A 16,446-nucleotide genomic window follows, 5' to 3' on the forward strand; every position below is an offset into this window, starting at 1 on the left:
TTTTTTAGAGGGGCACATAAAAAATGTTCAGCTTTATTAAGAGGGGGGAAGGGAAAAGTCGCTCACCAATAGATTGATCAGGAAACAAACGGCTTCACACTGAAAACTCTGTCTTCCGTTCTAGCAATCATGCGCAAATGGAGGACGGGACATACAGGGTGTTTCAGCCCAAGGGCTGCATTTGGTCTTGGCCAACCTTTCAAGAACTGTATGCCAGCAGTGGCTGTGACCAAAGTTGTTGCTGCCGCCTCATTCCTTCTCTCTCCCTCTCCTACTCTCTCTGCCCCGCCCCATACACAGTAATGGTGGTGGTAGTGGGGGAGTTAACTTGATGGAGGACAACCCGAACATGAACACAGCATGATAAGAAGAATTAAGTAAATAGATCTGTCACCCAATTGCTGACTGCCTGGGTGGGAAAAACAGCCCTTAGGTTTTCACTTCTGCCCTGAAGATTCAAAAAGCACCCACAGCCAACTGGAAAGATAGAAGCTACAATTATGCATGCATAATTGTTCCTAGGGGCCAACTTCTATTTTGAAAGAAAAATCTTCCCCTTCACCACTCCCAATGCTATGCGGCAACTCCTATCAAGCTCTACCTATGGTCCTGCTTCAGGATTCTTCCCAATCTAGTGGTGGAGACAAAATGATTATATACAGAGAGAGAGGGGGAGAGAATGTGTGTGTGTGTGTGTGCTTGCGATGCATCAAGGCACCTGTGAGTTACAGTTGCCATTACACACCCCTTGGCTTTATTCAGTAACTTCCTACCAAAGATCCCAATATATTGAAGCCAAGGTCGATTCTCCAACTTTTAAGGCAACTATCACCTATGTTAGGGGAAAAAAGAAAGTGAAGCAGGGATCTCAACACTACCCAATAGACTGGAGCCAGAAAAAGAACTTTGATGTCCCAGACTTCTCCAACATATTTACTGCTAGCTCTGATGCCTCATCACTCTTCTGAGTGGTACACTGAATTATGACAATGGAGCAGGCAGAACACACGCACACACACACACACAGCCACACACACACATGTGGGTGATTTCACGAGGCCACTTCCTCCTTCAGTCATCCTATTGCAAGGTTGTTGTGTGTTTTTTTAAAGGAAGGGGCAAGAGCTAGGTACATTTTTACCTGTTTCCTTGTCCTTGTTTTCCCCGTCCGTAACTTGATGTACCTTGCTATCAATTCATTGCGACCTAAAGGGATAAATGAATATATAAATGACATGACGAGAGAGCTGGAGCTCTGCCTTCCTTCTCCGACTACCTGCTGAATAAAGGCCGTCCACTCGGAGAAGTCAGAACCACCTTCTGGAACTCTTAACTCTGAGAAACCAAGAACCACAAAATAACCGCAGCACGAGGCCTAGCGCAATGACATTTTACCAGAAGGTGGCACTAACGCAACAGTTCTCCGAATGAAGGAGGTTAGCCAGAAAGGCTGCGCCCGCAGCCCTTACTGTTTATATACTGAACAAGGCACCTACCGTACAACAGCACACCACGTGGATGGCAAAGGAACACGAAATTTAATGGTGTGAGCACAGAAAGCAGGGCACAAACACGGGACACCCAGAAACCTAGCAGGGAAGGCACCGCTCCCATTGTGTCAGCTACAGAATTTCCTCCCACTATGCTGGGAGAGGCCACTGCTGAGGGCCATGCTGGGAACCTGGCACACTTCTTTCCCAAGTTCTCACACGTGTGCTCCACTCCAGAACCTTACAAGGGTCCTTTGGCCATGATCCCAATGGAAAACAAATCAAAATATTGTGACCTATCAAAATATTGTGACCTAATCAAAATATTGTGACCTATCAAAATATTGTGACCTATCGGCTACGAAAGACTAAGATATGGAGCACGCACGCACACACCCCTCTCCCAGAGTTTTGGGTTTCATTTTGTGACACTGCACAGGACACGCAAACCCATGGGATATTTTAAGTGGTGCTGGCCTTTTAAGAGAGAACTTCCCAACCGCCACCTCCTCCTCCTCCTCCTCCTCCTCCTCCTAATTTGAAGCAGAAGAGCTTTTGCTCCACATTTTACAGGCCAGCTGTGGCCAATCTAAATTCAAACGTCAGAGCAGCTGGGAGCTCTCTTTCCCCCTCATCCCCTCCCCTCTGAACATGGTGGGGGTGAGGGATGGGGAATGGGGTGGGGAAGCACGCCAGATTTATTTTAATGGACCAGATGGTGGTGGCTGAGGCTTCCTGAAATGCCCTTGCAGCTAACTTAGAAGATCTCTAAATAATAATATATTTATTTTTTCCTTAGAAAAAAAGAAAAAGAAAGCTGGAGCAACTGTGGCTGCCCTGTCGATGCCAATGCCCTGTTATTCGTTTTATGACAGCCACTGGATGTCCGCTCTGAGAACAGGCTTCACTCTTTGAAATAAGACACAAAACAGCCCCTCACCCACTCCTTTCCCTCCCCACCCCAACACACAATCCCAGTCTTGGACAGACAAGGCCAGGTGCTCTACAGGGTCAAGCAGCACCACGTGAGAGGGACAGAGGAGGATGATACCCTATACTGTACCGGAGTAACAATGCCCTTATAAAAAGGCAGCTGGCTCAATGCACATCCCTTGATATCTGTAGTTCCTGGCACGCCTTTAAAACAAACAAACAAACAAACAAACAAACAAATGAAAAAGCAGGCCCCAGAGGCCTTGGTCTTTCTTATTGGGGGACCCAAATAGCTCCACAAACCACTCAAGTGCCGGTGTACTCTTTACAACCAAATCAGCATTTCCCCCCTAGGCCCTACACTAATGTGGCATTATAAGCAATTCACAAATATTTTATTTAAATTCTGGCACTGTCTCTCGCTTGTGCATGTGCGCGCACACACACACCTGATTCACAGTTGTGGAAAATGAGGCACAAAACTAAAACAATCCCCATGAAAGCCTAGCGTACCACTCATAGCACTGATAGATAGTCTCATTCTCCACTCACCTGTGCATGCTAGAATAAGATGGAGTCATGAGGGGGGGGTGCTAGAGGGCCCAGTTTTATAGACATAGAAAGTGGTGTTTCTGGTGTGATGAAGATATAAATGTTGCTGTGCAACTCAGCAATTCTTCAGCCTTTTAGACTAGCAAAAGTATTATTCAACATTGTCTGTCAACTATTTATTGATTCCAAAAGGTGATGGGTTTCCAGATTAGACTGTCCGTTAAACATTGAAATAACTGCACTCAAAGGTGCCCAAAGTCAATTCCAGAGATTGTGGGCTGCCATAGCTAACTAGTTCTTAAAGCCACAATGAAGTTTTGCCTCCAGTCTGGGCTATTGTAGGCAGCAGCACAGCATGGGAGCGGCAGGCAAGCTAAGGGGCTGACTCTGTGTAATAGCCATGCCTGCAAGTCCTCCTGCCCTTGGTCCAGGTGTACTTCAAATGCCTTGATGCTTGCGAGGGTTTGGCCACCCATGACCCACAGGCCATTCTGAGAAAGAGCTATACAAATAAACTGGGAGATGCAGGCAATTTTGGCTAAGCAGAGTTGAACAAAACCTCTTTTTCCTCCTACTTGCCTCCCTAAATTTTGTATGCATAATTCATTAACTGATCCTTAACTAGAAAACTTCATTGTTTTTGACTGGCTCTCCCCCACGTGGGATCTGACATCACAATGGATCAAAGGAACGCTTCTTTTCAGAGGGGAAGTGTTTTAATTGACTCAGGATGTCCAGGTCCTGTGCTGACTTAATCGTTGTTTCCATGGATGCAAACTGCATGCCCACCGCTTGGGAGAAAATAATTTTGCCTGTTTAACGCTCTACAAACTTTTGCAATTCAATATTTTCCCTGTGGACATTTTGCCCCCTTGCTTTTAGAATTCAACATCTTAAAAGTCAATTCAGAGTACAGTACTACCAAGAGGTCCACTTTTGTTTTCTTTTTTTAGAAAAAGAATCTACCTTTATAGTATTACCAGATAGTCTCTCTTACACGCCCAAATCTTATTTTTAATGTGATACTGAAAAAAGCAAAGTAACATGGCCAGAAAGACACAGTTCAAGAATTGAGTGCAAGGATACAGAATCTGGGCTTGCTGTGATTATTCAACAGCTTAGATGAATTGCTTGTTATTTGCTGCATCTCATTCCCCTTTCCTCTTTGAGAGGGGTAAGAAGGAGGCAGGGTCCCTGTCAGCAAAACTCATCCAGGTCTGTTGTCAACTAACTCTGGACTTATTTAATACTTGCAACTGCTTCTAGCAGCAGTGCCACTCCATGCAACCACACACATACTCATGTGTGTTAATAAACACACATGGGATCTGAGCCATTCCAAAACAGAAGACCATAAGGAAGGAGACCAAGCCAGCACAGACTGTGAGATGGGGAACTAGGCAGGTGGGTAAACTGAAGTCTTTCTAGATCAGCATTTTAATGGTTTTAGACGTGGGTGGCGCTGTGGGTTAAACCACTGAGCCTAGGGCTTGCCGATCAGAAGCTCGGCGGTTCAAATCCCCGTGATGGGGCGAGCTCCCATTGTTCGGTCCCAGCTCCTGCCAACCTAACAGTTCGAAAGCACGTCAAAGTGCAAGTAGATAAATAGGTACCGCTCCAGCGGGAAGGTGAACGGCGTTTCCGAGTGCTGCTCTGGTTTGCCAGAAGCAGCTTTGTCATGCTGGCCACATGACCCGGAAGCTGTACGCAGGCTCCCTCGGCCAATAGAGCGAGATGAGCGCCGCAACCCCAGAGTCGGTCACGACTGGACCTAATGGTCAGGGGTCCCTTTACCTTTAACCCTGCACTGACAACTTTCTGATGTTTATTTTATGAACAACTGAAATTTCAACTAACTGATTGCTATACTGGTTGGGAAATGAATTAATGGACTGACTCATGGTTTCACAGCACTACTTGGATCTCTTGTCTTGACTTAATATCGATCAGCATTTAAATTCTCCTCTTTTAATAGTGCAACCAACCCTAGGCATGTCTACTTGGAATTAAGTTTCACAGGGTCCAATGGAGCTTGCTTCCAGGTAAGCAAGTACAGGATCATAACCATAGTACATTAATTGATCATTTCACTGGCTGGATGGATTATAATATTGACTGGGTTGTTTATTTCACCTTCATAGATGTGACATCTGATCGGTTACTACACTGCTGGAAGATAAAATGGAAAGAAGAGACACTAACTTTACTATGAATGAAATATCAACTCACTTCACTCTATCCATGCTGCTGAGGCCACTAATTCTTTCCCCAACTTTGGCTTAGTGTGGGGGAAAGGGAGCAATGCAATTACAAGGAACGTGGGAGAGATCCCTAGTCACAACCATGCTATGTTTGCCACTTTGATAAATAACAAGGCTCCAAACTCCCGCCATTATCTTTCCCATCAGAGCAGCAGCAGCTAAATTGTGATTTACAACAGTGGTCAGAGCTGGAGATTTCAGCCATCTTTTTATCTTTCGGCATGTACCATGAACAGAGGCAGCAAAGGTCTCTCCAACTCAAGAAACAAAAATACCTTTGATGCTCTTCCCAACTAGGCATTGGCCGGGCAGGCACAATCAGTGTTAGAAACTCAAGATATATAAGCTAGGTGCCAAATAGTTCCTTAAATCAAAGTTACAGTGGCCAAAAAGGAATGTCTTGTTGCCATTTGGGGGCCAGATGATTCTAAAGTCTTGTTTTTCAAATGATGGCCTGATTGTGATTGATTCTCAGTCAAATATCTGGCCAGTTCAGAGGACGGCCTTGAGCTAGGTTAAGCACTTTGAGAACTTAAAAGAAGAAAAGTCACCTGATCCAAAGACAGTCCCCTATATATTTGCATATTCCAACCTCTTTTTCTTATCTGTGACACGGATCATTCATAACGTAAGAATATTCTTCACAACTATGAGCACCGCAGTGGGGTGGGGTAAGTGAAGACAAGCTACAACAATTAGCTATAATGTTCGCTGCCCCTGCTCAGGCTGCACAGAAAAAGCATTTTGGTTTCTGAAACTCATTCTGATTGTGCAGATAAAATATAACGGATAGAATTCTACAGGATGGGGCGTGAGTGCGTGAAAACAGTCAAGATCCAAGGAGGCATGCACCTCTAGGCAGTGTAGATGTCAGGCACCATTCTGGCATTTTCGCTTGGTCGCAAGTGGCCGAAAGGCAGGTGCAAAATGCGCCTGGCGCCTAGCTAATTTCAAACACTGGGCATGACACAGTCAAGCTACTGGAAAAACACATCAGCCTATTCCCGAACTTCTAAACCATAAATGAAGTTTTAAGATATTTAAGCACAGTAGAGCAAAAGGTCAATAAAAGAAACCAAAATGTTGAATTCACTCAGGTACTTGGCTCAAATTATACAGGGGTAAACAGAGTAACTTACAGGAATTGCAAGATCAGTTACTACTAGTAGCACTTCATCAAACACACAATACAGAGACAGAGCTGTAGGTAAATACACCTGAAAGTTCTCTAGTCTGGACAAGAACAGCTTAGGAGTAAACAATGGGTGTTAAGACTCTAGTTCTGCTATGCAGCAGGGGGTGGGTACTAGGGAGGTACAATGATGGGGTGGAAACAAACAGCTTTGGTTTTTACAAAGCAAGCAGGACGGCTGTGTGTGTGCTTTGATGAGCATAAGGAAATCCTTAAATTGGGATCCTGAAAAGCAAAGCATATACCCAGGTGATTGGCACAAAACTATTTTTACAATTGATGTCAAGAACACAAATCAGTGCCAGTTGTTTGCTGCTTTTTAGGTCTGGGCCACACTGGGAATAGCAAGGGCACCAGGATAGGGAAATGTCTCCAAGGAAACTACTGACTCTGGATGAGTCCCTTTAACAAAGGAATGCCAATAGCAGACAGGAACCTTTAGGATCCTGGATGTAGAACAGAATTGCGAGTGCTGTTTACAAGAAAACTGGAAATAAGGTGTTTGGATAGGAAGGAAAGGCAACAGAAAGAACTTCTAAATTCACCCAGCACCTTCACTGCAACCAACTGATGATTTGCTGGAGTGCTCGTCATTTTAGTATGTAGATGAACTGATGGGAGATAAAGCCAACAGGCATTAGCAGTCTTCCTCCTGTTCACAATGCCCCTTCCATCCAGCCTATGGCAGTGTTCTTTTCTTTAACTTGTTGAAATAATTTTTCAGCTCATCTTATTACTGTATAGTTTCCTGATTATTCAGTGCTCCAGATCCCACAGGACTTTGCACATATTAATTATACCTGTGAAGGATCCCTCCCTGTGGATGTTTGTGCTGTGCTGCACACACGGGCATGGGTGGTGGTGTTGAGAGGAGCCCATGAGATCAGGGCATGGGCTGCTCAGCATGGCCCCCTATTCCTTGCTTCCATGTTACTGAATATGGGAAATGAAACAAACTTCATAAGGACTTAGAGAGATTGTTCTTCTGAAGCAGTCTGATGGTTTTGTGCCTTTCAGTCTAAAGCTAAACATTTCTAGTCCATGTCAACACATATGGGCGGATGAGTAGAACTACCGAGGCATGCCAGTCTCTAGAGCACACCTGTTGATATTACACTCAAAACAGTCTTTTAATGACAAGACAAGTAACTGACTGTGATCTAAATCTAAACACAATGAAGACGTCTTTGGTAACTGTCAAGATAAGGCGTAACCTACCCAAATAATTTACCTATGTCTAGGGTGCCAGCCTGCAACCACTGTGCAATTTTCTCATTCTCTTGCAAGCAGATCAGAACCGTGCATACACAAGCAGCTTTTCTCACAGAAACGAGGCACAATTACACACCTACTTCTACATAACACATTCTTCCATAGCTGCCAAGTTATCCCTTTTTTAAGGGATTTTCCCTTATGCTGAATAGGCTTCCTCGCGAGAAAAGGGAAAACTTGGCAGCTATGCATTCTTCACTGTTGTAAATCACTGTGGCCAAGTAGAGACAGAAGAATTTAAATATGGGAAAGTCCTGCTTACGCAAAATATTAATTGTACATGCCTGGAGAAGTCAGGCCACAATCCCCCACGTGTTAAGAAGCAAACTAGATGTTACATGAGAGATGTGTGCAGCCGTCTGACTTCGTTAAAAATGAATAGAAGCCTTAAAAACCTGCAATTAGCAATAGTAGAACTGGGGGGGGATGGGGGGGGAAGAGGACTTTACGGTCCAGCTACCTGTACTATTTTTCTCCATGAGCAGAAGTGGGGGGAAATGAATGCAGAATAAAGGGTTACGCAAAGTTCCCCACCCCCCCCTCTTCCTATCAAACTGTCATCTGCTGATGGCTGCTTGCTGTTCACGAGAGCAGCAGCTGCCCTTGGTGTGTCTCCTGCGTACCATATAGTTTGGCCCTAAAACGCAAGAGGAACCCACCTCACAGAGTTGTTGCAAAGTGAGCACACTAGAAGACTGTAAAACCGTCTTTAAATTAGAAGCTGTATATAAGCCGGATTGAAAGAAAAAAGCAGTGGCGGTAGCATGCATATGCAAAGAAACCCCTTTTGCAACTCTTCTCTCCCAGTGTCATTTTGTGTTCCTATCTGTGCCGTGAACATAAAGAGTCAACTGAGAAGCTCTGTGCGTGCGTTCTTCCCACTCCAGGGCACCTGCCATGGCTAATTGTCTCCCTCTGGTACCGGCAGGCACTGCAGACCTGCCCCTGCTCAGCTGTCCCGGTCCCGTGATTCACCAGAGGCTGTGCCATTCCCTCCGAGGGCACGTCCTCCTCCAAATTACTACATTCTCCAAATTCCTCTTCCCTGACACCACCACGTGAACCAGTTGGACAGCTCTGTTAAAAATAACCTAGTGGGGCAACCTTCCAGCCAATCAGCAGCAGGCAGCATACCAGCCCAGGCGGAGCGCAACTCAAGTTACACCTGCTGTCTGGGGCAAGTGCACAGCCTCCCCTGTGCCTGGCTGAGCTCCCTTCCTAACCCACCGGAGGAGAAAGAAATGCCCCTTGCCATACACAGACCAGACCCTTCTGCTCTCTCTCTCCCTCTCTGGCTCTTGCACACTGGCCACCGTTCAAGTGCTATAGGTTACCACAGGTCACAGCTCTCCCTCCTTCCTTTCAGCCGCTCTTCACAGCAGCTGGGAGATCAGCCCCTGTGTCAGTAACCGGCTCGCTCTCAGCCAAGCACGACCCATTTATCGTAGGCGTTCGGCTCGCCTCGCCAGTGTTCTGGGATTCCTGAGGCATCCTGCTTCTAGCACCTGCTCTGAAATGAAGCTCTCTTTGACCTTCCAGAAGCCCTTGCGCTCCTGCCCCCCATCTCATCCACCCACCTACCCAAGGCTGGAAAGCTACGGGTGGAATGTCTCGCCACCAAGTTCAATCTAGACCAAAAAAACAACAACCCCAACCCCACAGCTGAAGAGCACAATTCTGTTAGTCTAACTCTAAGAGCACCACAAGCAATGATGTTTTAGCAGTCTGCTGCTAGGCTTTTGGGTACGAAGCATGGCATATTTTTAACAAGCAGTTGGGGCCTTTTGCAGAAATAATTTCTAAGAACTGTCAGTCGAAGCACTCAGCAAAACCAGGCCGCATTCACAGAACGCCCTTTGTGATTATCCTGGATGGCTACCCTACTTCTGTATGGATTGCACACACTTTGTGTATCAACAACATCCATTCCTCACAGAAAGGAATTTGCTATTTTAATGTGTTTATATATAATCTTTATTTAAACATTAAAAATTACACATAATCAGATACATCGTTCTGTTATGAAAGAAAAAATATTACACAAAATAGAAAAGAAAAACAAGAAAAACGAGAAAAAGTAGAAGAGAGGGAAAATGATGGAAAAAATAGAAAGTTTAACGAAACATCTTATCAACAACATACAGTTTTTTAGGAAATACAAACTATCGTCGACATTATTTTAAACATATAATTCCAGTAAGCAGTCCTTTTATCTTCACCTTGTCTATTTCTCCTCACTACTCTTATACTCTTATCTGTGCCTATTCTCTGGTTTTATTCCCTGATTTGTTTAATGACTTCCTTCTACCACTATGCGGTTCCTAATTTCTCATATCTTAAAATTTCTGCGTCCATTCTTGTTCTGTAGGAACCCATTCTCTTACCTCTGTGGAATTTAATCTATGCTCAACCAAGAGTAATCATTGGAAACATACGTCATCATGTAATTTTTAAAAACATCCCATTCTTTTAAATTTAGTTTTTAATTTTCTTTATGCCATTACAGCCACCAAGATTCTTGTAGCAAAATATTGGAAGAGTAATGTAATACCGACAAAGGAAGAATGGCATTTAAAGCTATGTGAATATCTTGAACTAGCAAAACTAACAGAATCAATAAGCAATCCTTCGGGAAATAAAAATAATAAAACTACTGTTATTTAAGGCAGAATGTACGCACCTATGGTATGCGTGTGCGCGCATACACACACACTGGGAATGGGTGGGCTTGTTCATGTGAAAAACAGTTCCAGAGTGGATAATATGCTCCACTCGAAGAAGGAGCATATTGCTCCTGCTCCGTCTTCAAAGGAACTTCACTCCTCAGACCCAGTTCACACAGCACTTTTTTTACTTCATGCCATCAACTTTCCTTGGGTTTGCGTTCACATAGGGAAATATTAACCCATGAACTGGGTGTTCTCTGAGACGGCCGGCAGCAATTCCCAAGATTTGAGGTGGCACTTTTCCCATTTCTGTCATCACTAGTACATGAACTACATTCATCCACATACATCTGTAACCCGAGGTACCATTGTAACTGTGTGCCCAAGGAAGTTTTGAGACCAGGGAGCAGGTGTGGTGGTGGTGATATTTAGTGTGAATAAGTCCTCATGTGTGAACAGGAACTAAAGTGCAATAAGGATTCATAAACCTGGAAGTTGCTACTTGCAAGAGCAGAAACATGTAACTTCACAGCAGAAAAACTGAGTCTTGTCTGCTGCTTTCTATTTAACCTTACTTCCATATTTATAAGCACGCAAAAGCATCAGGTGAAAGATGGTCAAGAATGTGCATCTTTATAGCATGTGGCCCAGTAGATACAGGTGGATGACATGCACCTGGCAAACTGCCAAGGCTGAATGCCTATATTTCCAGGTCATAAAGCTGCCCATCTTCAGCCATTTTACAACTGTTCCTTAAAATGCAAGCAGAGAAAAACTAACATATAAAGCAGCCATTGGCCACAACACTATAAAAATCAGGACTAAGACTTTACAATAAGGCAAAAAAATTTAACAATCCAGATTAACTTTTAATTCAATTATTCAATATAAATAAGGAGACAAAGGCAACAAGTAGTAGAGTAGACATGCAACTCTATTTTTACTTTGTTGCCCGTGACTGTTTGCAATGGTAAGCTGTATTTGTTCCTGATAGGGACTGTCCTTCCAAATACTGTACCACAAGGCCAGCTCCGACTCATTCATTATGGACAGCAAATGTCACACACATAAAATGAAGTTTAGAACAAAGTCCTGTGAAGATGGAACTCACAAGACCCTCTCCAGCCTGTGCCCTGAACATATGGTGCTGTCAGTGTTGCTACTTTACATTTTTTTTACCTACTTTAAAGTCCACATGAGTTTGTTGCAAAGTCTACCAGGCAAAATAGGAAATCTGCAACATTCCAGGCCATAACAGATCTGTGGCAGAGCCCTTGAGTGATTCAAGCTTTCTTCTAACCAAGTAAGGTTAAGGATGGGGACAGGTGGGGATCAGAGATCCAGTGGTCCTTTTCCAACCCAGCTTCTCCCATTGAGACAGGTCTTGGAACAAGCAGGCTATTGGTATTGCAGCCAATTAAAATAGAGACTTCCCTCTCCTCACTCACTTGAAAAGGTAAGTGCAGATGGCGTGTCCCCTTTCCTTCCAGTCATACTCTGGGAGAGAGGCCAACTAAAAAAAACCAACAGCCTCTATGCTGCTCTACTCTTATTGCACATGCAGTCAAGAAGAGATTTCTAGAGAGTGAAGAAAAGCAGAGGTGGGGCAAAGTGTAAAACAGGGTTTTTAAAAAAAAAGACAGGGGGAGAGAGCAGGCGAATTTTAAAAAGGCAGAAGCAGAACAGGGCTGCTGTTCCTTTAAGGGATTGCCAGATGTCTCCAAGTGGCTGGAAAAACCAGTTTGTACACTTGGGCTTGATGAACAAAGGCCAAGCTCCCCAGCGGCACTCCAGCTATTCCTGGAGAAATCTAAAAAATGTGCCTCTTCAGAAACCTTCCACCCCTGCCTGTCAGAGAGACCCTGGGCCATGTTGGGGGCGCAAAAGGGGAGGGGAGGTGCAATGTGCCATCTCCCCTTTAGGCAGACTCCTGGTAAGAAGGCATGGGAAAGAGTTATGGCAGGAGCACAAGTACTTAGCTACGTTAAATATATAAGTAAAGTGGATAAAACAGGGGTCATCCATTTGTCACCTGCAGGCACACATGTGCCACCACCAGGGTCTCCTCTCCCAGCTGAAACCAGGCTTGAAAGCAGCATTCTGTTGTAGCCAATATATTAGGTTGTGGAATGTGCTTGGTTGTGTCTTCAACAGCTTCTCTGGTTTGCAAAAGGGTCTACAAGTCCAAAAATGTTAGCAACCCCAGGGCTAAAATAACTACTCGGGCCAGATTTCTACATCAGGTGTATGCATTTAATGCCAGGGCTCAGCACTAGAACATGTGAAGAATAACAAAAGACGCCACTGAATACAACAAGTGGGTAACCCACTGAATACAAAATGGGTAACCACAACCCATTCACCTACGTTTAGGATTGGGGCAGGCTTTCTAGGATATGGATACCTGCAGCACTCCCATTTTTAACGGTGAACTGCTAAAGCTTACAACATAACTTATCGATTCTAGCCAATCATTTTCAGCATCCATGCACAATGCTGAATATGTATTCTCCCAGCTACATGGGAACTGCTTATCCATGAGCATTTTGGACAATACTGAAACTGCACGACTGTCCATCTGCATGGAATTGGGAAGCCTCTCTCCTTCCATGGTGCAAATTCTGTGGGAAGGAGTCATGATTGGAATCATGTCAATGTCAGAATCATAGAGTTGGAAGGGACTATGAGCCCATCCTCCTGCAGGGCAGGAATTTTTTGCTCAACGTGGGGCTCAAACCCATGACCCTAAGAATAAGAGTCTCGTGCATTACCGATTGAGCTATCCTCTCTAGGGTTATCACAGTCTTACAGGAGTTGCACACAGATAAAGCAGCTACCGCACGGCTGGGAGACTAGTGCCCCTGGAGGAGAACGGCACTTACACTTGGGGAGGCTCAAACGTTAACGACAACAACAAAAGGACAAACAATTATGCACTTAAAACAACAGGCAATGTTCTCTTCCGATCCCTGACTCATTCAGCATGCTCATTAATCCAGTGTTTGTCAACAGGATGATCCATTCCTATGGAGATAGTGCTTTGAGGTCACAAACATAGAATTATGACATCACAGCAGGAGCTGATGAGTAGGAAGCAGCAATACGTGTCTGTTTACAACATTTCACTCTGCAGCAACACGAAACAGTTTGGGTGAAACTGTGCCTGAACCCTACGATCGCCACTGCCACCTCAACCTGAGGCACTGGCATGAGGGAAGATATTCAAGCCCTATCTGGCTATTCAATCTCCTCACATTTAAGCGAGACACAAGGGGCACACTGCCAAGCTTCACTCCTGCAACATGACATCCCTAGATGGTTCAGCACCTTCCACAAGTTTGAGGGCAACTGCCTGAAACAAGGAGCCTCTTCCCTTCATGGAAGCACCCAGCACAATCACGACCAGAGACAGCATCCCACTTCAGATCCTCACCCTCAAATGTGTGGAGGGCTCTGAACTGCGACAAGTTAACACAGTGCAAGGGGAAGAGCTTGGCAGTCCACCCCTACCTCTCCTGCTGTGTGAGGAGACTGACAGAATTACTTAACCAAGCTAATTATGGTGGCAACATGGATTTATCACATTCAAACCAATCAGGAGTCAGGGGCCTTCATTCTCGCCCTCCCTCCTTTACCTTTTAACTGCTTCTTAGGTGTGGTGGGCAGACATTTCAGAAATGTATCATATCTCAATGACAAAAGGACCAAAGCTGCCCTTTCTTCTTCACCTCCTCACCTTGCATAAAAGTAAAGGTAAAGGTAAAGGGACCCCTGACCATTAGGTCCAGTCGCAGACGACTCTGGGGTTGTAGCACTCATCTCGCTTTACTGGCCGAGGGAGCCAGCATACAGCTTCTGGGTCATGTGGCTAGCATGACTAAGCTGCTTCTGGCGAACCAGAGCAGTGCATGGAAACGCCGTTTACCTTCCCGCCGGAGCGGTACCTATTTATCTACTTGCACTTTGACGTACTTTTGAACTGCTAGGTTGGCAGGAGCTGGGACCAAACAATGGGAGCTCACCCCGTCGCGGGGATTTGAACCGACAACCTTCTGATCGGCAAGCCCTAGGCTCTGTGGTTTAACCCACAGTGCTACCCGCGTCCCTGCATAAAAGTATCTAGAACAATTCAGGATCTACAACCCATTCCTTATGGGCCTTTTTGTCTTTGTTACCGCCCATTTCACAACAGCAACTGATAAGGCATAATCTCCTCTCCTCCCTCTCTCCCATTCCAGATGAACCATTTTACACTGAGTGCTGATTGCAACAAGATGCCAGGGGCCAGCCTGAGAAAAACTCCTATCCATATGAGTCACCTACTCATCTGAACAACCTAACATTGGAGCTGTGATGTTGTGTGAGTCTGTGGCTCCTACGTAACACAGCTTATAAAAGTAGAGCACTTCTGTTTTGGAGGCGGTGGCTTAAGATGGCTATTGGGTTTTTACTGGATGCAGGCTGGTTATCTCAGAGCTTGGCATAAAACCATGACAATTAAAATCTGCAACAGAATGTGTATATGTTTATACAAACTCAAAAACAGAAAAGGAATTTCAACAAATTAATATCTGACAACTGAGCCTTCTTCGGTTAACCGAGCTCTCACGCTACACAGGCACTGGGAACACGTGGCCCTCCAGATGTTGCTAGATTCCAATGCCCATCAACCCTAGTAAGTAGTCCAACAACATCTGGTGAGCCACAGGTTCCCCACCAATGCATACAGTAAAATATCTCTAAGTATTTCTGATTGTTTATGGTAGTTTATTGTTGTAAGTCATTTTGGATAGGGATGGCCCAGGAAATCAGTCTAGGAATATTTTAAAATAAAACAATAAGTAAGCATACCCTGGGGGGGGGGTAAGCTAAGGGTATGAATTTGTAACGTCACCAACTTAATGAGGGCACATTGAATGCACAAAGAAGTCAACTGCAAGATGGGAGAGTTTGTTCCATTGGAATTCCAGCATGTTTCTATAAATGCCTACTCAGGAGTGAGAATGTATAGGATTGCAGCCCTAGCCTATCTCAGGTCATAGTATCATAATGAGAAGCAAGAAAATCACAAATGCAGACCCTGTTGTGGCATTTAATAAAACCCCAGTACAAGCAAGGCGATAAATCTAAAAAAAGAGAATAGAGTGTTTTGCTTGCGAGAAGATACACCACCTTTCACACCCAACGGCAGGCATGTGGGATCCTCAAGCAGACGAAAATCAATCTCTCCTTTGACAGGAATGAGCTTACCAAACCAGTCAGTCAAGCCAGGCAGAGAAAAGAGTGGGAGGGAGAGGAGAGATGAGGCATAAGGGAGTGGGAGGGATATATAGACCTAGGGAAGTACAAAGGAGATGTGAGTCAACAATCTAGGGAAGAAGAGTTCAGCACTACCCTGGAGTTCTTTATCCGCTCCAAGACAACCACCTCCACAAACACTTCATCTCCCCTCTCTCAGGATGGTCTTTGGGTAGTCCACCTCCTTTATTACCAGCCAAAGCGATCAGGGAGATAAAACACAGCAGGGACCAAGGCAGGCACACAGACTGGAAAGCAACATTCTGAGGTGCCAGAAGCAAAAACACACTTTTAGCATCTAAGGCCTGTGTGTCAGAGGTACATATTTTGAACTTAAGAATGTTTATAAGAAGCAAATTCCTACTCCCCCACCTGGATTTCCCTAGCCAGCAGCTGAAGAGATTTGGTATATGCCTGCAAAACAAAACATGGTAATAGGGTGGCTATTACACCATAATATTTTAGGCTTTAAAGAGATGATAAATAAATAACAAAAGACATTTATGGATCAAATCCTCAGACACAGAAGGCAATATGGTATAGCGGTTTTAGTGTTGGACTAGGACTTGTGAAACCCAGATACAAATCCCCATTCAGTCACAAATCTCACCTTGGGCTAGTCACACTCTCGATATATTTGTAAGGAAAAGGGGAGAGGGAAAAGATGAAAATCACACTGAATGACTACAAGGAAAGGTGGGTTAAGTGTGAATAAATAAATATCCAAAGCTGTGGCCATCTGAATGTACAATGTACAATGAATGTGTGTCTTGCATGGAATC

The 16,446-nt window shown here is 44.6% G+C and overlaps 1 protein-coding gene across 6 annotated transcripts in view; it reads right to left on the reverse strand.

The window, feature by feature from the left end:
- TEAD3 (TEA domain transcription factor 3) overlaps window positions 1-16,446 on the reverse strand; it is an 86,899-nt gene that overhangs the window by 19,814 nt on the left and 50,639 nt on the right. For all 6 annotated transcript variants that reach the window (XM_035124339.3, XM_035124337.3, XM_035124338.3 and 3 more), the window contains exon 3: window positions 1,142-1,206. In XM_035124339.3, coding sequence (XP_034980230.1) covers window positions 1,142-1,206 — 65 coding nt within the window. The remainder of the gene's footprint in view (window positions 1-1,141; window positions 1,207-16,446) is intronic.

The sequence above is a fragment of the Zootoca vivipara genome, chromosome 7, assembly GCF_965207765.1.
Source record: "Zootoca vivipara chromosome 7, rZooViv2.hap1.1, whole genome shotgun sequence".
NCBI lineage: Eukaryota > Metazoa > Chordata > Lepidosauria > Squamata > Lacertidae > Zootoca > Zootoca vivipara.